Raw genomic sequence first — 26,913 nt, forward strand, 5'->3', positions numbered from 1 at the left:
AATTCGAAATTTATGCTTAATATATAACATCGTTATATAAAAATGTTGAACATGAGCAAGAACTCTTCATAAAAGGAACTAACGATATGATTTTCAATGAATATAAAAGAACATCTAAAGTTCAGTTACCCATTCTTACAATTGTGAATATTGACTTCACCATTATGAGTGAAATGAATTCCTCGATCCATAAAATGTTTCAAGACTGATCGTCAATTACCATTCACGCAAAGATATTTATAACAAACGATCATCAAGAACAATCGAGAAAAATTATTGATTATGGCTGAGTTTTTAAAAGTATAAAATCATTCTTGGAGACATTTAAACGGCCCTGAAACGTTCGGAACATATCTAAGCGTCATGCAACTATACAAGCAATATTGTCTTTCATACAGGCTTACATTCATCTGGTGATGATTAATTTTTTCATCATTCATTATTTATTCCATTATTAAGCAGTTCATTCATTGATCTTATTCATAATATCCAAATTGCAAATTTTTTTAATTATTTTTATTAGTTTTCATCATTTACAGTCATTGTCAATTTACTTTAATTCACGAAATTCTCTTCGTACCATTGATTAACAGCTATTATTATGTAATATTTAACAGCAGTTCGTCGAGTATTTAAGATTATGAATTAACCAATAGTTTTAATATGTAAAATGTAAAAATATTTCTTTATAAGATTAAATTTTTAAATTGATGCATTTTTATAATAATAATTCATAAACTTTTCATACATGAACTTTTTGTGAAAACCAGTAAGCTTTTTCATTCAAGAATTAAATTTTTACTGACGTAATAATAACGTAATGTAATGTAAATAACAAATTATGTTGATTTTTTCAGATTTTCTTTTTTGCATTGTATTCTCATCTGCTATATTGTTTGACTTCGTATAAAATGCTTATGTTATTGAACTATTTTAGAAACTAAACATAATATAAAATAGAAGAAAATGAAAAGTTTTCGGAAAATAACAAATATTATTATATTCTCTTGCTATATGTAGTGCATGAAAATAATATATATGTCAAATTCTATGGAATAAAAACAAAAATTTTTCATCAAATATCTAACTTATTCGGTACTATTGCGTGTTAAAGGGGAAAAATGCCATTAAAAATTTTTTGACAGACAAAAATTTTACAAATTGTAACCGTTATCATTTGAGTTTGGAATGTATAAAGAATCGATTATATTAAAAGTTTAAAAATAATTATAAAATACTGAACAGAAAAAAATGGACAGAGTTTTATTACTGAAAACTCTTCAAATTTACACTTATATCAAATTTATATATAATCGACTGAGATAATTACATTTTAAAAATTTCAATAATTATATTTTTTTTTACGTTTAAATTAAATTTTATAAATTAAACTATTATTTACGTGAACAACGAAATAAATGTAAGAATATATTAATATATTTTAAACCCGATTCTGAAATATTTGCTTGTAAATTTTATAATTGTCGAGCTACGTATAATTTTATGATTATTAAAACTAAAATACGTATAAAGGTAATTCATTTTTACAGCTTAATGAAATAATTTAGTAATTTATAGACTCATGCAGGATTTTAATTTTATAGTTCCGAGTCTTAAATACAAATATATAAGTTAAATTGTCAGATCAGTTTTTAGTTTACATATCTTTCTCACAATAATATGCACGTATTATAACTTTTATTTATTATATTTGTTATTTCTGAGTGTTTGGAATCAATATATTATCCGATCACGTTGAAACTCCGAATTTACTCTATTAAAAATTAAATCGTTCACGCATTGATGGAATATTCAAAAATATTCTTGACTGGTGGGTATATTTTAGTAAGGAAAAAATATGAAGTAACTCAGTCAATTTTTTAAAATTATGATTACATCACGCAAATTAATATTTCAACTTGGTCACGCATAGCTTACATTCAATCAATTTGATATTTAGTTCCGTTGATTTTCTATCAAAGAAATTTATGTTAATTTCTTAAGTTATTTTCGACTTTATTCAAAAATAAATAATAATAAAAGATTATATGTTTATTTATATATAGAATATAATCATTTTTAAAGCAATTAATGCAAATACAAAATTATTTTGATATAATAAAGTGACTTCAAACTTCTCTTGCAAAGTGGATGATTTTGTCATTGTCTTGATACTACCGGTAATCATAATGCAATCAAATTGCAATTTTGATATTACATATCATTGTGAATTAGCCACTAACATTAAAAGTTAAGTGTATGTCACGTAAATAGGTTACGAGTTCATAGCAAATGTGCTCTTAATTAAATTTAAATTTACCACAAATAGTGTTTTATGAATCCAAAATTCTAAATTTTGAATTTAATTTTATTTTAAAACATCTTTTTTCAAAAGATTTTTAAATTTATAAATTATTTTTAAGTCGTTTTATTGCTAGGAATATTTTACTTCAGAATATTTAAGTGGGCAAATTTAATAATAGTTTTCGAATGCAAGTAAAATCAGATATTTATAGTATACTGTAAAATATTAACATACTCGAAAAGTTTGTTTTGTTTTATTGATCCGAGATCAACGAACTAACTAGAAATAGACATTTATTTATACAGTGTTAATCAACAATATTTTATTTTTTAAATTTTGTGTAATATTTACCAAAACTTGCAAATTGCAAATGTAGTGTTTTATAATGTGTACAATTGTTTTCCATCCAAATAAGAGTAATTATAAATATAGTTTACATATAAACCATAATTTAATGCGTGTATTCTGATAATATAAGCTTTTTAAATATAGAATGAAGCTGATATTTACTTGATATAGTCATTTTAAAACTACACTCTATCGAGAATTTTGCGTGAAAACATTTTATATAGGTCATATAGACATATCAAGGCTGTATTTCGTATATTTGTTAAATCTTTGATACGTGAATTTTTACTTTTCCGGCTTTGTTATATATAACAAAGTAAACCTTTATAGTCTCTTCTATAAGTTGATACATTATAATGCGTTGACAGGAAAATAAAGTAAAAGCTGACTGACTTAATAATTCAAAAAACAGAAAGAGATTATAACCTGTATTTATTTTTAGGTGTAATATGAAACATTTTATTTAAAAACAAATCAACTTTTCTTAATTGAAAATATTATTATTCTATTAGTTAAGATGCGTTAATAGGAAGTTATACGTATTAGAAATATATTTAAGTTTTGAAATTTACAGGCTAATTTAATTTTTTTCTTTTAAAAAGTAAATACATATACATAATTTAAAGAGCTACAGTAAATATTGTTACCAATAGTTAATAGGTAATAGTTAACTACTATTAAGAATAAAAGCAAGTAATATTGTTTTTATAACAATAACTTGTTCAAAATTATTGTTTGTTTGTATAGTTATGACAACACAACACTTACAGTATATGCCTGGGAGGGTGCCTTCCGGAAAGTCTTTTTAAGGGAAACTGGCTCCTATTTAGGCGTTACAGACGTGGAGAAAACCCGGAAAACTCCACGTGGCCAGTCCGTCCTAGCCCAAAATTATTGCAGTGACAAAGTTCTCGAATTCAATATTTTAAACTGAAATAATTCCGATATAAACATTAAAAAACCTCCATTTTATTTTATTTTTTATAAATAAAATAAAATATTTTAAGTGAAATGATAAATGCAATTAAATATTATATAAATTTAATCTCATAATTGGATTCTTGAACAAACTTCGAGAGTGACACGAAAGAAAATTATACGAGGATAAAAAACCTTGCTTCAAACATAATCCAGACATTTGTAAGATATTAATAGAAATATATTTTAGCGATAGTTACATAGTTTCTTTACAATGATTGATAAGAGAAGTAGATTATGTTCTTACTTATGCTTATTTTTGTTTTTTAATCAATATCATCAATCATTCATTGATAAAAACCATCTTAGCTAATATTTTACTTATGTCACAGAGAATTGCTATTTGTGTTATTTTTGTCTTATTTTGTACTTTTCCATCATTTTTCAAAATTATTTTTAAACGGCTATTATTCCCTTTGTTCCCTAAAACTTTAATTAAAATTATTTAATTAATTCCGAGAAAAACTGTAATTTTAGTTTTAAAAATGAATTAAATTTAATACTAGCATTCAAAAATATTTTATTTACTACTACTATTGCTTTTGTTATTATTATTATTTTGGAATTTTAAATAATATTTCATTAAATATATGTCTTAAAAGTTATTTTTGTATATAACTTATTATTGAGATTGTAATATTAATATTTGTGCTATGTTGAAACGTTCAGACGTAAATATAAAATGAGATAATATTTAACATAATTTTACTGTTTGAGATAACTAACTGTTTCTGGTTTGAATATTTTAAACATTTATAATAAACTGAAATTTTGTCCAACAGCACAACATATCGAATTAGATCTGACCGAATTCTTTTCTTTTGTTTTTTTACAATAAAATGAACAGTTCTTTTTCTTGAGTGAAACACGCAATCATTAATTTAGAAAAAATATATAAAGATTTTTAAATTACAGGATTAAAGCTTTAATTAGTTACATAATTAGTAATACAGAAAGTTTGGAATCGTTTGAATGTTGATATACATAAAATATATTGTTCTATTATATAGATCTAATATGTTTGTAATATTATACGTTTCAAAGTAGAAACATGAACACGAAATTGATATTAAGTTTTCTAAATGAGGATTATGTCTTTTTACTGTAATTGTGTGTAATCGCATCTACTGTGTCTCTTATTATTAATATAAAAATGAAAACTGTTTTTTTCAAATTTTGCCCGTACTGAATTTTTAAATATGTTAATTAAATATGTATGTAATTCTTTTATAAATGGTTTAATATTTTAAGGGATAATATGCTAGAACTCTATCAACTTTAACAAAAAAAATAAAAAGAAAGAAAAAATGAATTATATAGAAAAGTGATTCAACTAATAATAATTTCGAATGTATCAGTGCTTAAGTTCTGTCTGCAGAAGTTTTAAATGAAAAACAATCTTCTGAGAATCATAGTTCTACGCCGTTCATTATATACCGCATAAATATATTTTAACATTAGTTGCATGATTTCTTTACAGTGATTGATTAGAGAAATAGAAAATGGAAAGCTGCTATTACTTCTACTTATCTTTGTTTTTCAAATGGTATCTCTAATCACTCATTGTTAAAAATTGTCTCCTGCTGATATTTTATAAATGTCATAGAAGACGATCTCTCGTGTTACTTTTGTTTTGCTTCCTCTATCAATGTTCAAGCAATTGAATGATTCTGAGTTATATTACATTTTCCTTGTATATCTATGAAATTTACTGAATAGAATAATCATTACAGAACTCCAATACAGTTTTTCAAAGCAAGTAATTGGTACAACTAAATTTTATATCTTAGTTAAGCAATGGCTATTTTTTATTTTTTATTTACTTACAATATCAAATTGGTAGTTTCATGCTGTATATTACGTAATATATTATATGACGAGCTAATGCACTAGTTATACTCAGTTTTTAAAAATATGAAAAATATGATATACAAGTTTTCTTTCTTACAGTAATTATAAAATTACTGTATGTATATATATACATATATCCGAGTTTCCGTAACCCTCCCTTTTTCGGGCGTCCAACAAAACTAAACTCCCCAAAATTTTTACCACTTTATGAATAATAAAATGTTTAAACTGCATAAAATTTAATGAAATAAAACGGACGTCCGTTGAAGTTCAACTTTCTCCTTGTCTGACTTTGTCCAACTTGTCATAACCCTTCCATCCCTTCCAGTATGGACGTCATTTATGGATAGCTCCATACATTGCTTATTTACATTTTATAAATAAATACTTTATTCAGATACTGGAAAATCTTTTAACAATACATTACTACACAAATATATGTTACGTATAACGTGTAAATATTTATGTTATAAATCAAATAATGAAAGAGCGATCATTTTTGAGTTAAGCAATTGTCAAATCGAAGTTAACTTTTATTTAAAAGTTATTAGTTTATTAGAAATTCATATAGTAGAGAGTATTTATTCATGTAGTTTATTCTACATTAAACAAACTTTATTGTTTGTTCTATGGATATATTCATCCCGACCATATGTTCTGTGTTGGAGCGTTGTAAAGTTTGTAAAATGAATATGGAGTGTATTATATTTCTTTAATAATTAGAATTTACTTTTTAAACGTAATTGTGTTGAAAAATTCATTATTCTTTTATTTTTGGTTAAAAAACTGGAAACTTGACAAGGCACTATTAATTTTGAATGACTGTAAATAGAAGATCGGTTGATATACGCAATTAAATAAATAAAATTACTAAATTACTAGATTACATTTTAAAACTTAAAATTCATTTTCTCACTGTATATGCGCTTGTCATTTTTTATTCACGTCTTAGTACTGTACAATCCATTAAGCAGGACATAAATTTCTGTCCTCTTCATCTTCTATAATTGTAAAATAATTATAAAGCTGAAGAGGCAGAAAATTCTCAATAGAGATAACGTTAAGATTAAGTTCTTGGCTGTACTGTACATAATATAAAATATCATTTATGTACTCAATTATAAAAGGTAAAATATTAATTTATATAAACTTTATGAATTATGCAAATTGTTTTAAAAATATCTGATATTATGAAATAATTGTAGGATCTGAAGAGGGCAAAATTTAGTAGGCTTCCTAAGTACGATATATGTATATATTTATATGTAGTTTAATAACACACAGTGGTAAATAAAACAGACGTTTTAAAAATATTTTTAATATTTACATAGTATTTAAATTTTCATTAATATTTTTAAAAATTTTCCATGAGTACCTTTTCTCTTTAGCGTTCGGGGACGAACTGTACTGTACAGTACATTCCGGAAGATGCAGTATAGTACAGTACGTCCCCGAGTAAATGAGTCTGCATCTCTCCAGTTGTGTTTCAATAATTTTCTTACGCTGTCTAAACGGATTATTTTTCTTAAATTTATGAATATGTAGATTAAGCTTTGTTTCCTTGGTGTGTTCTTATCAAAGTCGATAAAAAAAAGGTCAATCCAGCGATTTAGTCGAAAGATATTTATGCAATTAACAGTATTGATTTTTTCAGAAAAATGATTTATTGATTCATCTTTTGATAGCAACAAGGATATGAAAAGTTGCTAGAGAGAGTGGATATTGTTCTTAATGAAACGTTAACAGTCGTTCCAAATCTATATTTTGAAATAAGCCACCATAAACTAATAATTATTGATATGTTAAAAATGTTTGTTTTAATATTCGTGTTAATGTTTATGAGTGTAACAATCATAAGATGCACAGGAAATACCGTAAAATGTGCAACAACTCTAATCATTATTTAGAAAGATAAATTATATCCGTAAAATCTAAACATAGGCTTGCTAACGCTATTGCCAATGGGATCGTAACGGGAAAATTTGAATCAATTTTCGAAATAATAAAGTAATTAAAAATTAATTTATGTATACATCTTATCAATTTTATCATCATGCATATATCATTAATGTATATACGTATTAAGTTTATGTAAAACATCGGCATTACGATGTTTTAGACATAAATAAATACTATAAAGCCTAATATATAAAATGATTGTTGACGTTATGTCTGCATAATAATCTTGCTTTTTACTATAATTAGAAGATGGGTATCATTAAATTCTACTATCGTTTAACATTCAAATCTGACAGTAATATTACCTTTCTGCACCACGAAATAATCAAAGGCAGTAAAAAATCAACTACAATACAACTCTGGCAAACTAAACTAAATAAAATACTAAATTCTTTTGGAGTATCAGACCTTTTATTCAAAGATAATATTCAGGACTGGAAATTTGGATATACTATGTTAATGGAATCAGCTATCGCTCACTATAAATATGGATCAAAATAGCCTAAATCACAATACCTATCATCACTGGTACTTAAAAATTTTACAAATACCTTCTGTACAACCTTATATGATAAAATCAACTAACTTCAACGTAAAAAGGCTAATTTCACAATTACGTCTAAATAAATATTCCCTTTATATCAATAATATCTATATTGACCTGTCAAACAATCATTGCCCATGGTGCAAATTCGATAATTTCTCAATTGAACACTTACTTCAAAAATGTCAAAATCTCTCTAATGTACGTGACTCTTTTAACATTCCTCGAATACTCCAAAGTGATTCATCCCAAGATTATAGAAATTCTCTAAATAACCTAAATAAAAATGATCTCTATTCTCTGTATAATTATTTCATTAAGATTACAAAAATGTTTTAAATCTATGTCAGTATGTCTAAATATATCAACATTGTATAACTTCACCATTATTGTATAATTATATTACTGTGTTTGTTAAAATAACTGTTTTTATTTATGTTAATAACGAAACAATATAAAACCAATGTATAAAAACGGTTAAATATTAATAACCTAGTTAATGTTTTAATAATATGAAAATTTATAAGTCAATTTTGTACAACCCCCTGCAACAGGGATAATCCCCATTTTGTGAATAAAGATTATCTATTATAATCATAATAGATTATCTAAATAATCTATTATAAGAAAGCCATCTTCTAATTATAATAATAATAAAGGTGGCTTTCTTATAATCATAATAGATTATTTAGAGACAAATTAATTAAAACGAAATATTGTATTTTAATAAAAATTGCCAGGACGATAATTGTAAACATTCACAAATATATATAAAAGACTATACAATAATGAGTCTTTTTATGTCCTCACACCTCAGGAAATAACAGTCTTATGGCAGAGTCGATTTTTATATTAGTCAGCGTATATTATATTTTTTATTTGTTCCTTGTCACCAGAGGGAATTTTTTGTATTACGCTTTGCATATTGAAGTGGATGAGTAGCCTCTAAATAAAGGTCGACTCCGACAAGACTGTTATTTCCTGAGGTATAAGGACATAAGAAGACTCATTATTGTATAGTCTTATTTTAAAAATATTTTTAAAATGATAATTATTCAACTAACATAAAGAAGACAACCCACACTTAACGCATAGATCGGCAATATTTAAACTATTTTTATTTTTGTTAGTCATAAACATTCCTATTTAACATCAAAACTATTCATAATTCTTTGGAAAATAATTCATTTCTTTAGAATGTTATAATCTTGTATTAATGTTATGATGTTAACATCGAAATTATCTATAATAAAATATGTGATTCGTGACGATTAGATAAATAATTATATAGTAAAAGGTTTAGTACCACAAATCTCTAATAATAATTAGGTGATTTTTTATGGAAAAATTATAACTATTTAACTATTTGAAATACAGAGAAAATTGACAATGTATTTATAGAAATTTTGAAGTCTCTATATGGTTCATTGGGTGATTTTTCTCGCGAGTTTAAGCGAGGATTGAAAGGGGGAAATTTTACTTCAGAGAAGATTGAGAAATTTGAATAAAAAGTATCGATTGAAAAAAAACTTTACTTCAAAATTTAGTCATCTATCATTCTCGGACAGCAACCGATACTTTGATTTTATTGTTATTTATATCCAACCAATTGATGTTCTGATACATTTTTAATAAAATATATATTGATAGTAATGTAACGACTATTAAACACCTGCTTCATTCTAGCCATTTGAAGCTCTTTTAAAGTATTATAAAAAAACACTAATTCTTCTACGTCTACAATTAATAATAAAATGGATATTCTTTCTTATGATATAACGTTTATTAAATAATTAGATATATATATATATATATATATATAAATTAAATCTAAATATTATATTCATACTTTCGATAGGTTTCAATATGAATTTTCAAATATTTTGTAAAATTAATATGAACATTTTGAGGAAAAATACGTTACGAATACGATCATCTTGATGAATGAACTTCCACCGGTTAGCATTTCATTCGGAATTATATAAATTTACTTTTTCCACTAAATTCATTAGATTAGTAAATTTTAGTTATAGGAAATTCCTTTGAATAATTACAGAAAACGATCCGCATTTGTTAGATTAATATTAGATGTTACAATGATCTTCATGATAAAATTTCTTTCTTAATTTTATAATAATCAAGAAATTTAATACAAGACATGAATGAAGTTTAAAATCATTTAATTACAGAATGTGTCTTGAAATCTTTATTGTGACAATTATTATTTTCTTTAGGAATCTCTCGACGGATTTGATCCTTCCAAATTCAAGATTGTTAATAAACAAAGAAAAGTAAGTTCTTCTCAGTAATTATTTTCATATTTTCATTATTGATTTATAAGTTTTTAGATTTTATCGCTCGTATTTACTTCAATATATTTAGATACATTTCACATGTATTCTGAAGTTTTTTCTAAAAAATGCATTGAAATTTTGTTAGTTATTATTATTTTCATTTTCATTTTTCAATTAAGATATTAGAAAATGAATAAAACATTAATTCTGAATTAATTTGCCAACCTTAATGAGTACGTATAGATCTATATAGCCTACACTTTTCATTTTATGCAAATTGTTTATTCAATTAAGTTGTCGAATAAAATGGAAAAATATGTTATTATATTTATATCAATAGTGAAAATATATCACATATTTAAATGTTTTCAGACATTTAATTTGTTTGAAACGTAATCGAGTAATCTATTTGCATTAAATCTACTTATTTAAGTTACGTAAATAAATATTTACAGAGCTGATTTAAAAACACCGTGTTGCTTTATTGTCTGTTCTTATATTAGACTATATAAATAGTTACTCGTTATTTTTCTGAAAGTTATATTATGTTAATAATAAAATTCTGTATTATTTTAATTGCTATTTACATTATGAGAGAATATTTTTTACATTTACTATTAATTAATAAACTCAGCCGTTATAACAACAGTAAAACACTTCAAAATGATGTGCAGTTGAATAATTTAGTTTTTAGCAATCTATTTTATGAAAAAATAATATTTATCATTTATATGTCGTTTGGAAGTTTAAGTTGCAACCAATCTTACTGCTGTTTTTCTGAAAACGATATTACATCGAAACAAAAACAGTTTTATATTTTTGTGTATATATATACACTATGTATATATGTATATATATATATATATATATATATATATATATATATATTATATACATATATACATAGTGTATATATGTATATATGTATGTATGTATATATATATATATACATACATATGTATATATGTATGTATATATGTATATATATATATACATATATACATAGAAAACAAACAATTATTAAATGTTAACAGTAAAATTTCATTACTAAATATGACTGTAATGTTAGCACAGTTACTGCTGCTTTTTATGAAACTACACAGGAATATTACAGGAATAATCCTTGAAGTTTTATCAGTTTTAACTTCAGCGACTATTCAAGTTAAATTATTATGTAATTTATTATTATTGGCATAACCTTAAATTAAGTAAGTCTTATTTTGATTGATAATTGATAAAATCATATACAGTACAAAGATAAAAAATTGTTTGTTTGTAAAATGAAGGACAAGAAGAATATAAAGCCAAACGAAAATACTATATTTTTAATGTATTTATAGATTTTTTAAACGTTTACAAATTGTATGAATATTTTTGGTTTAAGTTTATAGTGAACTACAAATACAAATTGGAAAATAATAATTTAATTCATCTGCAGGCTATAAATAGATAGGATATTTTACCAAAGAATCTTTACTTTAAGTCTTTGAGTTACGAAAGATACTTTAAGAATCGTAATGCACTATTTTCATAGTTCCATACGATTCTTAAAATTGTTGTAGTGAGAAATCATTTACAAATTCGGTAATAGGCCTTCTAAATAGTTTTACTAAAATAATTTAATTGAATTATGTGACAGTTTCAGTTATAGCAAAAGAAAAAAAAAACATCGACAGATTATTTGTTACGTTAATTAACTCGAATGTAAAAATTAAAAAAGTATTGTTATAAAAATCTTAATGATTTTAAATTTACAAAACTAAAAACACTTCTGTTTTTGTTTTTGTTAAAATAATTTTCCTGCGTTGTGGCCATCTGGAGGATTTTAATTACAAACCCATTACGAATTCGTTCAGGCTTTACGACAAGGCAACCGATGGTGAGGGACGAGCCCGGATATCGCTTCGCCAAGATTTATTAAATTCAGTATACAAACACACCTACACACACACAAAAAAAAAGAAAAAAACTACAAGATGCATTCGAGTTAATTATATAATTTCTTAACTATAGAAAGTCAGCAATGACTGACTAAATGTTATATTTCATAATTTGTCGAAAAAATTGTACATAAATTACTGTATTATACTTACAGACTAGGGTTTCTAATCTGTTACAGAATATTTTTTATATATGTATGCGTGAAAATATTTCGAATTGACTTACGTAGAAGTCAATGGTCATTTATCATTCTAGAATCTACGATGATATCTTTGCGTATAGATCAGACAAGAGCTGATGACATCAGTTCTCTTCTGACTAAATATGAGTACTTAATTGTGGCCATATAAAACATTTTCGAATAGAAGTGATTTACATCTTTCTAAAAAATAAAAAAAACATATTAAGATATGTTAATCTTTGCGTATATAAATCATATTTGCGGATCTTTTAGCATTACAAAATTAGCTTTACAATACATAGTATGGCCTAATGTAGTTTATTACGGGTTCTCAGCCTTCATAATACATGCTGTCCGTAAAGTTCCCCAACTCAAAACTTTCAAAATTTATTGTGAATGTAGGATTGTTTGCATAAGTAGTGTAAGTAATAATGAATAATTTACCGTTCATCACAGGTATTGAAAATAACAAGTTATTTTCTGAAAACACAAGTTGATGGACCTACACGTGTTTCGTGAAACGCATAGAAGCATTTTAGGCGAAATCGACCGCAGAAAAATATTTTACGCTGGCTCAGTTTATTATGGGTGTCATTTAAATAGTAATCTAGAGTTACTGTACGTACTTTTTTACGTACAGTGACTTTAGACTAGCATATATAAGCTCAATAAGTAAGCATAATTTATAGTCGCATATGATTACTTGGTCTGCGTAAAATTATCCATAATTTTACCGATCCTCTATGAGAAAAAGGTTGAAAACACTGTCCAGGAAATATGGATAATTTCTATACGCTCTGTCTTTAAATAATCTCCACAAAAAGAAATCAAGAATTTCAAGTTAGATCTTGGAAATTTCATCTTAAATCCTTAATGTATGATTCGTCGACATGCTATACAATTGAATACATTCAAAGAAAGGTTAATAACATCAATGACAACGTTAACGTATTAAGTTATGAGATATTCACAATATTTCTGCAAATTCAATGCAAAAAATATCCTGTTAAATCAGTGGTTTTGAATTTGGTAAAGTTAAGAAAAAAATGTTTTGCTTAAAGATAATAAAACTCGTATTTTCATTTCTTTAAATACACATATGATTTTTATATTTGTTTAAACATTCAAAGATGTTATCAACTAATGGTTAAAACAAATAAACTATAAAATATTGTTTAGTTAATTATTTGCCTAATAATTAAAAAATTATTATTCCTTTTCAGTTCCTCTGTAATTATATGAGACTTCCATCGCAGTTTTCGTTTCTAGTGTTATTCATGCAGCATATTTTTTCTAGTATTTTTTTACTATTTTATACTGTATCATACAAAACGAATGATAAATATTAAAAATCTTCGCTAGATGTCGCTAGAAGCTGAGAAAGTCTACAGTGGCTAGATATATACAGTAGGGCCGTGACAGATCGTTTCTGATTGGCCGTACCAGTTCTGATGGGATATACCTTCCAGTTTCATATTGTGTGTATGTGCTTACCTGCTTTTGTGTATTGAAAGTCATTCACTAACTCGTTTTGTGCATTAATTAATAACAAATAGTTATGGAAACAACTACTAATATTAATAATATTAATATTTAGCTTTTTTGTTCGTATTCTGATTATAGTATAATACTCATGTTACGAGACCCATAAAAATAGACTAATCACACATTGGTTACTAACTTATACTACTACTAGTAAGCCAAAATGCATTTCGACTGTATGGTCCTCTTCAGTTGGCTATAATAACGACGTAATTATTGCTAAAACAAATTTAACAAGTATTAAAATGCAATTGTTGTTAAAATAGTAGATTTAACATGAATTTTATGTTCTGATGTTTTTACAGGATACATACTATATAATAGGAATAAGGTGGCCAAATATAAACAACCCAAAATTTGTTTATCAGTGGTCTGACGTGCACTTCTTATTATTCTCTAAATACATAGATGTTATGCAGTATTCTTACGGGTTTCAGATATTCCAAATGCATGAAGCGTATATCATTATATGGGTGTAAAGTACTTAATTAAATTTAACTACTGTTAAAAAAATCAAAATCAAAATCCTACATAATTTTCCCTGCAACATTTAAAACTGCGTGTGTGCCACCATCTGTTACGATATTTTATTTTAAAAACATTTTATATCTTTTAATTATTATAAAATGGCAAAAAGTTTAATTCGAGGATAGGTATGGGTTTTTATTTTAAAAAAATGTAAATGCTAATAACAAGTAAAGTCGTCATTAAGTCCGACCCTGCTCGAGATACTACACATGATCCTTTTATCTCTCCACCCGTTCGACCTTTAACCGCCAAAATTTAATAGTATCAACCCCCCTAATATACAAACTTTCCTGCAGAATTTCAAAAATTATCGATAAAAGACAAAGGAATTATTAAGCTTCAAAGAGGATGAACAAAATCGTGCCCCTACCACACACATCCATAATACAGAAACCTGCCTTTTTTGAACTTCTCGATGTTTCAAGGTCCCAAATACAAAAATATAAAAATATTCAGGGGTTATTTTTGACTGATCGCCATACTTTCTGTCTGTTATACATAACAGAGCCGGAAAGTAAAAGCATCAAAAATAATACTAGAATTTGTGAAAATTACTTAAACTCAGTTGGAAGATTGCATCTATATGAATTGCTGTATGAAAGGATGACAACAATTAAATGTTTTAAAGAAAATACTCTGTTTTTTTTGCAATGAAAAGACATTCAATTTCATCGTTCAACTAGAAGAAACATTTTAAAATTATTATGAAATTGAATCAAAGCAAAATTTAAATTTAAAAACATTCTTAAAACTAAAATGGAAGAATTTAAAATATTTCACATTCCTAATTGTCACAATCTACATGAAATAATTATGTAAAATATTTAGTTTTTAGATTAAAAATAAATTTTAAAAAACTTAAAACTCAAATAATGTCTTTAGTGGCAAATCTGTTGCTCCCTATGTAAAGTTTATGTAAACTTTGTAATAGATTTGCTGCTTATCTTTTTATAACAATATCGATGTTTAATGTAACTTGATCAGATACTTTACTACATTTTTAACAATGTTCTTGATGTAAAATATTTCTTGCATTTTATGATCTTCGTATATTACTGTAATAATGCTTATTAAAATGTAATATTTAATTTTTTGAGAAATTTTAAAAATTTTAATTTGCTTTATTTGTAAACAATCTAGCATTAAATTTTGTTTTTATTCAAAAATTGAATCCTTAATAAATATAATAATTCGATTTTTGATTTTGAAAATGGAAAAACTTTTCAGAAACAAAAAACTTTCCATTAGAACGTCATTCAGAGAAATATGCGGATGTACAGTACAGTACGTTGCATGGCCACACTACTATATATATCTAGTCACTGTAAGAAAGTCTAGAGAGCCTATAATGAGAGAGTGATCATAGGAATAGCTGCCGCCATGTCTGTTTTAAACTGCATATTTAGCCGCAGCCACATACTATACTTAGTTAGGAAAACGGAAATAATCCAGTACTCATTTAAATGGAAATTCGGGAAGAGGAAAATAAATGTCGTTTTCGATTTTTTGAATTAATCTTTACTATTATTGTTGTATTTGTTTATTTAATATACTATTTAATAATTTTTGGAATTTGTTTGTGATGAACTTTTATCCGACGCGATGAGTGACAAGCCAATTCTTTTTTAATATTCTGAATATTTAATGTTATGTTTTAAAAATAGATTAAATAAACGTGACAAAATGATACGAAACGTCTCGGAAAACAAAAGTATCGCGTCGTCCCGTCTATTCACCTGGTAAATTGATACCATTTATTTTTAAAATTATAAAAGAAATTATAATTTTTTCATTTAAACTGTATTTACATTATTTTTCTTTTTTAAACCAATAAGTTTAAGTCTAAATGTTATAAAACGATTTATTCTTTTTCTTTTAATGTTGTGACATTCTTTAAAATGGATTTTCTGAATTTCAAAATCAGAATTTATAATTTTAATTATGAAATCCTTAGTTTTGTTTCTTCTTCAAAAAACACATTCTCCAAAGATCTGAATTTTGTTTCTATATATAAAAACAATATATATATATGCTTTTAGCAGCATAAACTAGGTAATTTTTTTGTAACTACTCAGAGATACTAATTTTGTTAAATTTGTATCTACATCAATGGCGTGTTTGGAGCATACAGATTCAAAACATACATTACATATTTTCTTGTTCTCTCTTATGTTCGATAATATATAGCCTGCAATAAAATATAATACACTATTTTCTGTATTAGATAGAGATTGACCCATATTCATTGCATCCCTTTCTTCTATTTTCATGTTTTTAATAATTTGATCGTTCTTCTTTCAATTTTCTGGTTCCATCAACTCTAGTTTTTTCCATTGATCATCAGGAAAATATACACGAAAATCAGATTAAGTGTATCATTTCAGATAATTAAGATATATTTTGATTTAAACAATTTATGCTATTACTTATTTAATTGCATGGAACTTATAAAATAATTATACAATTGCAAACCATACCATAAGTAACAAATAAGTAAAAATATCTTATAACATAAGCTGTCTCATATTAAATAATATATATATATATATATATATATATATAAATAAGTTATTACTAAGAAATAAATTGATATATCATATAATATATACCCGTATAAATTATATATTTTATACTGTATTTATAAAACAACTTAATTCCTGCACAATACACATTATACATATATATTATTACTGTCATTTATTAAACTAAAATGAAAATTTATTATAAGTGACTTATGATAAATACAGTATAATTCAAATATCAATATATTTATTATTCATCAATCTGTTATTCGCTATTTAACGTATTAATAACTATTTAATGAAAACTAAGATGAACTACAAGTATAAAAGTCGATGCATATGGGCAATAAAATTAAGATAACAGTGAACGTTAATCTCTCTAACACGTCGTTTGGAAGAATAATGGCAGCTTAAAGTCATGTGATCACAAACTGCCAATAGAAAAGCATTACTTATATGGCCACTCTCTCATTATAGGCTATCTAAGAAAGTCAGGAGCCATATGTGAACACAGTTTGGCCATGTGACAATTTATTTATATATAGGCGCCATTTTCTAGCTAAACATTAACACAAGTGCCTAACTACCGTTCTAGTTGCACAGATAAATGTTATAACATAACTAATAACGTTATTTAATTATCAAGTACGTTGCAGGAAAAAGCATTTGAGGATGTCAAATCGAATAAAGAAATGCAACAAGTAGTGTCATAAGTAAAAACATCCAGTATTAATTAAGAAAATTAATCACATTTTAACATGCTATCTAACATGTTTCTGTTTCACGTTAATTTTAATTTTCTGCTAGTAGTTTACAAGTGATCGTGATTTATCGTTAAAAAATCTTAAATTATTTAGACTTACTAGACTATGGATTTTTACTTTAAAAGAAGCACTGAAATTTTACTACATAAGCACAAACTTATTAAAATAAGAATTTTAAAAGTTTATGTAATAAACTGCTACTTATAATTATTTTTTCGTGACTTCAAGTTAAATCTGAATCAATGTTTGACATCTGAAAAAAAATTGGCCTTAAAGTCTATCAACTTAAAGAATAAATTAACAAAATGACAACTCAATAAAGTTTTATTAAACCATTTTTTAAAATTATCTAATTTTACATTATTAAAAATTATTTTTAACTTTTATATACAAATTTATATTTAATAAGATTTACAAATTATATATTTTTTTAATTAATTAACTTTATTTGTAGGTTTCTGAAGACAAAGTCTGCCCAAAAAGGGCCCACCATTTATTTATCTCGTGTTCCAGACTACACACTTTATTGGTCCCTTTTTGGGCAGAGTTTGTCTTCAGAAACCTAATAATATAATTGCCATTTGGACAAAAATTTACAAATGTAACTTTATTTGTATTAAAGCATGTCACAAAAGAGTGTGATTAGCAACGTAACGTAAAAATAACAAAATAATTTTAATTACAATATAATGCAAGAGAAAATCTGGTTAGTTACATTTAAAAAGTTAAGGACATAACAAAACTTATATAAATTCTTTGACTTGATTTAATAGTTATGCTAGAAAACTGTATACATATAGCACTAGTGATATATATCAAGCGATTTTTCTCAAAGTATCTAAACACATACCAAATGTGGCTTAATCAATCTTAAACTCCAATTCAAAAGAGAACTAATTTTACTATATTTCAGTATTATAATAGCTCTCCCATTAATATTCTGTACTGATTCAATCTCAGCTGCATTAATAATTCAATTTTGTAATTAACATTATACAAAAAATATAACTATGGAAATTCCTATGTATCTGCCATTTATTTTTACACAGTAATCAAGTGCTTGTCATTATACAGGGTGATATACGTTCAAAATATATGCAAAAAATTTCAGGGACTGATTCTTCGAAGAATTTCAACCATAAATGTGCATTTGAATATATGTTGAAAATGACATAGTTTTAAAGTTACAGGATGTTTAATATGTCGCATCATTGAAAATGTTGACAAATTACGGAATCACATTATCGCATCTTTTGAAATAATTTGACACACCTCTGATATTTGTGAACGCGCACCGTAATCAATGAGGCGGATAATAGAATCCTGTATTAAATTGGCGGTGGTAATTTTCAACAATTGTTACAACTATGCCGTATTGAACATATGCACTTTTATGGCTGAAATCATTTGAAGAATCGGATTTTAAAATTTTTTCATATACAGTAATTAGAATCACACAGGGTGATTCTAAATATTACCACTCGAATTACAAGTTGTAAATAATTCCGGACAGCATGATTCTCCTATACAAACATATATACGTGGTATATATATATATATATATATATATATATTTTATACATAATATTCTTGTCTCCTAATTACAATAATTTCCTATACAAAATTATTCTGCAAGTAGTTGGCGATGATTCTAATATTTTTGTCCAAAATCTCAATGTTGTCTTTATCAATTGAATACTCAAGGGTTCTCTTATTTCTAATTTTGTTTGAATATTAGGTCCAAAAACTGATTAGTCTAAGCTAAAAACTGACCTATAAAACATCAATTAATGCAAATATCTAAATTTATTGATAAAATTTTCTTAATGAAAGTAACATATAAATATGATACTCGCATCACATAACTTCAAATTACGAGATTTCTTCCAGTTTTATCGTTTAACTTTAGTTATCCAAATTCTTTTCTCGGTAGCTCCATTTCCGAAAAGAAAAAACAAACATTTTAACATCTTTCTAGGTCTATTTGAGCATTCTATAACAGCACGACACGCCGTATTTTTAAAATAATACTCTCAAAACTACATACAAATACAAACGCAACGCTAACGCTACGGCAAACTTCAGGCAGCTGGTCCAGAAAATGGCGCCCTTATGCCATATGACAAGCTTTTAACGAATTACAGTACAAGGTACATTAAACAAATAATAGCCAAACTTTCTTTATCTATGACTCAGAGAAAGTTTGCTTTATAAACAGTATGATAATAGTTGTTCAACATGCTCAGATAAGGTTTAGAAAAAGTGACTTGAATAAAAATTGATCATTTCAAATTGAAATGATCAATTTTTATTTATATATGGTAATAACGAACGTTTATAGTTTGTCGTTAACTCTAACGATAAACTGTAAATGTTTGTTATTATCATATATTCTCTCATGTTTCTCATTAAAGTACATAAAATCGCTACGAATGATTGTTATGAATATGTTGTCACTGACTATATCTTGAATTGTGTAATTGTCATTGCTTCATGAAAACATTGATGCAGTTGTCATATTCAAATATTTGGAATCTTAATTGTCTTACAAATTATGTATAAAATATTTTTTATAATTATTTTAGTCTTTATTAATCGTAATTATAATATGTAGCTTTACATCAGCGAACAAAGAACGAGACGTAAACTAAGGCACTAAAAACATTCTCATTGGTCTTTTAAAGTAGCTGATTCGTTTACAGCTGTGTCGGCCAATCTCTCGCCTGTGTTTACGTATTCTGAGTATCCGTGTCAGATGTAGAGGTCACGAATGACATCGTGAACACGTTACATATATCATTCTGCTGTTTGAAACTGTTAATATTTTCTTAATAAATAACTTTTTTCGGGATTACATAATATTGCAGACATTTTAAATATAATAGAAATTATTTAAAATTTATCTTTTCTTTTGTAAATTATAGTAAAAATTAGTATTTTTTAAAAAAATTAACTTCTATGACAAGTGATAATCTCAAACGCCGAGAAATTCGTTGGCTGAATCAATGATCTCATCGAGAGTGTTTAGATATGTTTTTATTTGCTCTATATAAATTACAGTCCTCTTTGTCTGATTATGAGGCTTTTTTTAATATTCTTAAAATATGAACAGAAATCAGATATTATTCATTGCTCGTTTACGAATATGGAGAAGGGTAAACATTGGTAAATTCGTGATAAAACTAATTATTCTTTAATATTTCGTAAATGGAAATGTTAACTATACTATTAAATGAACCATACTTTGAAGATAACAGCATTGCTTTTTATCATTATGAATGTATTTATATCTTAGTTTTCTATGGATATATTTCATATGTTACGTACAATGGTTATTTCGTGATAACATGGGTAAGTTCGTGATAATACATATCTAATTTTTTGAGAGGATACTTTGGTTTATATATTGTTACTTAAATTAATTTTTATTGTAGTACATATAATATTTTCTCTTACACTTTTTATCTGCGAACATAGATACATGTGCATGCGTAGGTGCGTACACAAAATAACTTCAATCTTCATCTGAATCACTAGCACATCCATCACACATACACGTTTCTTCTCCTTCTTCATATGATGCCTGGCATTTGTTGTGTACACAGAAACTATATTCCATCCATTATGCCCCATTAAAAGTGTGACCATACACTCTTTAGATGTCTTGTATATTGAGCATTTTCCAGTGACTTGCCCCTGTACATCATACTTTTCCGTTAGGAACGGAGACTGTGCCGGTCCTTTCAGAAAAAACTTTTAAATTGAAATAACGTGACTTCCGGTTTACACTGGAAGTTAGAATATTAGAATCAGGCCTCCTGCTCCTAAGCTTTCCATATCTGATCTCGGCTTTTGTCTATCTAACTCCATTCTCGAAAATGAGGAAAAACAGACAGCAGACAGACGACAGTGGAAATTTGTCTAAAATTTTTCAAATTGCAGCCAAATTATTTGTAATCGTTTTTAATTTATATGTTTTTGTAGGAATTTATAAGCGTTTAAATGATATTTAATTGATAAATTGCTTTTAGTTCTATTTATTTCGATTGATTTATTGAAAATTCAATAAAGGAATAACAACATAACAGAACTACAAGTACCGTATATAGGCCTACTGCACCAAATTGATAGTAGAAACCATTACAAATTATAACGATAAAAAATAATCTGTGTTTTTGATAACTTTGTACTAAAATCGCACAATGAAAAGTTTTTGAGTTAATAAATTTACTTTCATATAAATGCAGGAAACCTAATGGTGTTCCAATTCAAATTATCAAACAGTCTATTTAGGTATCCTGTATTTATATGATATAAACTCCGCCATAATGAATTAGTTTCTAAATCGTTGCATAAAGTTACTTTCATTTATTCAGGGTGAATCAAAAGTCTCTTGCACCATTTTCATTCAAAAATACTAAAGATATATTAATTTTTGTTAATGTAGAATGAAATGGGAATTCATACATGGAAAATTGGATGTAACATTTTTGTCGACCTTGGAGATGATTTTATAAGTTACTTAAAATCACTTTAACTCATGAATTTACTGTAATTTTTAAAAGTTAGTATCTTAAACATCTGTTTACACAATGATGATTAAAATCCAGAAAATGATTCTGGATTTAACTCTGAAATCTGAATCGTGATTTAATTCGCCTCTATCGGCGAGATAATTCACGAACTGCAGCTTAAGGCATGTGCTATTTGAATTCTTCGAAAAGTGATATGGAGATATTCGATTTTTATGGCGATTCTAAGTTCTTACAAGTTTAAAATTAGAAACTGACTGAAAATGGTGTTACAAGTAATGAATAAACAATCGATTTACGTAAACGATTACAACATAGGATTTCCGGTCTACAAAATTCTACCCTTTCTTTTCCGTTTGATCTTTGTTTGCTTCAGTTAATTTTTTTAAGATTTTGTAACAAAATAACAATTCCCTGATTGTAGTAATATTCTGTCTCTATATTTGTAGTGCATTTTTTATTTTTTTTTATTTTCTAACAAATTTTTATATTTTGCAACTAATTCTAATAATACTTCTTTCTCAAAGTCTTTCTCATAGTTTCTTTCACCGTTTAAATCTAACGTCTATTAAACTTTGAAATCACGTGTGTAGTTTACTCATGACAATTCGCGCAGACAAGTCATGATCCACTCGGACAAATCAAAGACTTTGTAACGTATTTATTCACTTCAATTTGGGGATTTCCTAATTCACTATTAGATTAAGTAGGTGAATATGAAAAATAAAATAAATCTTAATTTAGAATAACTAGCCGGAAATCTCGATGACTCCCGATTTACAATGTTGTTGGTGGCCGTTAGGATAATTAAATGGTGCTCTTTAACTTTGTTTTTGGAACTTTTAGGTTACTTCTCGTTAAAAAGTTACAACGTGATTTTCTAGGTCAACAAAAAAGATTCCATCCGATACTTCACGAATGACTTCATATGTAACTACATTAACAAAGATTAATATCTTCAGTATTTTGGAATAAAAACAGGGTGCAAGAAACTCTTGACTCGCCCTATTTAATGATAAATTAAATGAAATTAATTTTGAAAATATTATTGTAAGAAGAGATTTCAGAATTTTCAATTATTTATGTCATTGCAATTTCATTTCCTATTTGACAATAATCGTTTCTGTTGTATATTTATATGTAGGCCTACTGTACTTTATAATGCGTAATAAAAAGATTAACTATGTATAATACTGTATGCGACTAATAGAATTCATTTGAAATACAGTAAATCAAGTATGATGCAACTGATTTTAGCTTTAGGATTGAATTGTATTTTAGGAATTTTTGAAGCATGTCAACTAACTTATTTCAACAATCCGACTTTTATGAGACGACATCGACAATACTATCTTTCAACAGCGGCGTAGCTAGGGGGTGCGGTAGGTGCGGTCTGCACCGGGCCCCTGGAAAGTGATAGGCCCATGGAGGCCCCAAAATCACAGGAAAAAAAAGACCCGAAAAATTTTTCACGGAAATCAGAACAAAGCAAAATTTGGTAGGCTATTTGGCTGCTCGAGTTGCTGGGGCCCCTATTACACAAGAAAACCAGCAACTCAACCCTAATCTAGTTATACACTATATAAACCACTACACAAATATATTTTAGTCCGTTTACGTAAACAAAACAAAAAATACCTAATTTGTTTTACCTCGCACAAAACGGAATAAATAAATTCAAAAGCCGAAATTTACAGAAAAAAATTACTTGTTTTTGTTTGGACGTTCCCGATTCACCATTACGAATAAGGACACCTCCTGCCGAAAAAGTTTTTTTCGGGGGCCCACAAATCTGGTTCGGCACCGGGCCTGGAGAACTCTAACTATACCACTGTCTTTCAATAAGACGAACAATTTCGTTGTCATGAATAAGCGCTTAAAACATTTTCCAAGTCACTGAATTGAACGTAAAAAGAATTTCTAGATTTAACAGTATTTTTTCCTTAAGTTTTATTATATTAATTTTAATCTTCAAGTGTTCGAGAATCATTCGACATTTTAAAGATCTTTATTTTTGTATTTCAAGATATTTTTAGATTTAATTATCCTGTTCTTCTCTACATAAATAATCGCTGTTTATTTTTGCAAATGAATCATTTAGCTTCTATAGATTTACTATTGTTGATGACATTGTTGTATTATCGTGATTAAGTAATGAATTCCCTTTCAGTTTTGTGGTTTTGTTCTATTTTTTATCTTTTTTGTAATTAATTTACATTATTGTATGTCCCCTATGTCTCTTCCATTAATATTTCCATTTTATAACTTTCATTCTCAAGAAGTTTGTCTTTATCATAAAGTGACAGCGAATCAAATACACAGGACGGCAGGACGGCCGAGGAGATGAAATATAAAATACGACGCTTGAATTTTTAATAAATGCATACGTAAAATAAAAATTTAAAATTTTAATATAATATTTAGAATAGAATTAATGTTGTATTAATTGTATATGATATGAACTGAAGAAAACGATATTTATGATGTATTGTATACACGTTACAAATGGTAAACAACTTTGCGAAAAATATTTTCAATATCTACCACCAGATGGTGCCTCTAGTCTTGAGGATACGACAATGAGCTGGAAAACAGGATAAACAACTTATTCATTATTCAGTTAATACGTATAAAAACAAAGTTTGCACACATATAATCATTTTACTTATTTTTAAAATAACCACAAATATTTATTACTTCACAACACGCAAAAGTTTCTTCAATCAAAATTTTATTGTTGTTGTCATTATTTATTATTTGTACGAATATAGAATTACCGGTAAGCTGTAAACTTCCATATCCAATATTTATTATATATGCTAACTTTTAATAATAATAAAATTATTTAGAAAACGAATTTGAAATATTGATGAACTTTTTAAATAAGATACGTAGGATATGTGCGTGTTAGTTTTGACTGTATAACTGGACAGATTGGAAACAGCGAGATTTCTCCATTTTCTGTGGTCTTGGGTTCTTCAATTCCGGTTTCTTGGGCAGGAAGAGTCAACAGTTCTCATTAAGATTAGTTTGCAACATTTTACTTATACTTTCGAAATTGTATTCGACTGTATTGCACAAAACTTTGCACTTTTTTTTTATTTTTTTATTATTTCTCGAAGAAGACTTGGGCGTAGCATTAGCCGTACCCTACTCTATATAAATGTAATTGTTACAGAAACAACAAAAGAAAGGGAATCAAACAAACTAGGTGCAAAGATAAATAAGTATATAAATGCAGTTTCATTGTTAAACACTTTTCAAATAAGTACTTAAACTTTTATTTATAACAATCCATTCTAACCCAGCTCCTATTATAACTAAGTATAAAACACCTTACTATTGGGGAGTTTAAATTTTCTTTACAAGCGTTTTTCGGCTTTATTTATGAGCCTTCATCAGGTAAATTGTGTTCGAATTTTAAACAGCATCGAACATTTCAAATTTAAAATGAGTTTATAGTTAACGACTTTTTAACTTTAAAATCCTAAATTATAATAATAATAAACTATCTCTCATAAAAATTAATACAATACTATTTAAGATTGACAACCGTTCAATATTGTTGTACAGTACATATTATCCAGGTGTTATTCCCAGTGGTAAGGTGTTTTTATATTTACTTTTATTTATTTATTTTTTTTTTATATACTAATTTTAAAATTAAGATATCGTTTTATTGCTACTGTATTTTTAAAATTTTCTATATAAAGTATTTAAAAATTAACGAAATTATTTTCTGTGTGTTCAAAAACATTAGTATTCCATACGCATTATCGCTTTTAATAGAAAATAATTAAAATTATAAACATTTAAATGTATATTTTTTAGTAGAAAATTTAATTAAGCCATAATTTAATTAGTCTTAATATCAATTAGTGGTGTTTTTGATGTTTTTTTTTTTAATAGAAAAGCACATTTATTTAATGAGTAAACAAGTTATATAATGAGATTTTAAACTTTCATTTTAACCAAAATGAGAATCAATAATTTAATTTCAAAAGTAAACAGGGTACTTATATCTTTGAATATAACCTCAAATACGATTATGCAAAATATAAAGATTAAAATAATTTTATTTTTAATATCATTTATATCATCACTGTTAAAAATTATATTTTTAATTGTATAAATTAATAATTTTACATTGATTGAATTGGATTAATGGAGTGAGATAACGCAACATGTGGACGATCTCTCGGGAGGACTTTCTATAGGAAACTGTTCCTATTTGGATATTAGAAACAGGATAAAAATCAGGAAATTCAGTTCTTTTATCCACTCGGAAATAGTCCGCTTATATGTTGATGTACTGTACACCTACAATATTTTGTAAAATATTCTCTAGCTTTTCTTATTAAATAAATTTTCAAGAATTTCTAATATGCTTTTAAAAGTATCTCACAAGTTTGATATTTTTATCAGGAAATCCGCTAACTATTTAAAACGTTGTTTATTTCTAGGATATTTAAATAATAAATCAAAAACGGAAAAGATACTATTAATAATTAATTATTATGCCTTTGTGTCCTCTATCGTAATTTAAAATTTATCTTGTATACTAGTACTTTTTTTTTAATCAATTAACAGGACTTATTATACTAGAATACCATAATTCCAGTGT

At 26.3% G+C, this 26,913-nt stretch overlaps 1 protein-coding gene across 1 annotated transcript in view; it reads left to right on the top strand.

Annotated features, from left to right (window-relative positions):
• LOC136975939 (uncharacterized) overlaps positions 1-26,913 on the top strand; it is a 63,161-nt gene that overhangs the window by 18,452 nt on the left and 17,796 nt on the right. The window contains exon 3 of the mRNA XM_067271110.1: positions 10,220-10,276. Coding sequence (XP_067127211.1) covers positions 10,220-10,276 — 57 coding nt within the window. The remainder of the gene's footprint in view (positions 1-10,219; positions 10,277-26,913) is intronic.

The sequence above is a fragment of the Centruroides vittatus genome, unplaced genomic scaffold, assembly GCF_030686945.1.
Source record: "Centruroides vittatus isolate TY-2023 unplaced genomic scaffold, ASM3068694v2 contig_391, whole genome shotgun sequence".
Lineage (NCBI taxonomy): Eukaryota > Metazoa > Arthropoda > Arachnida > Scorpiones > Buthidae > Centruroides > Centruroides vittatus.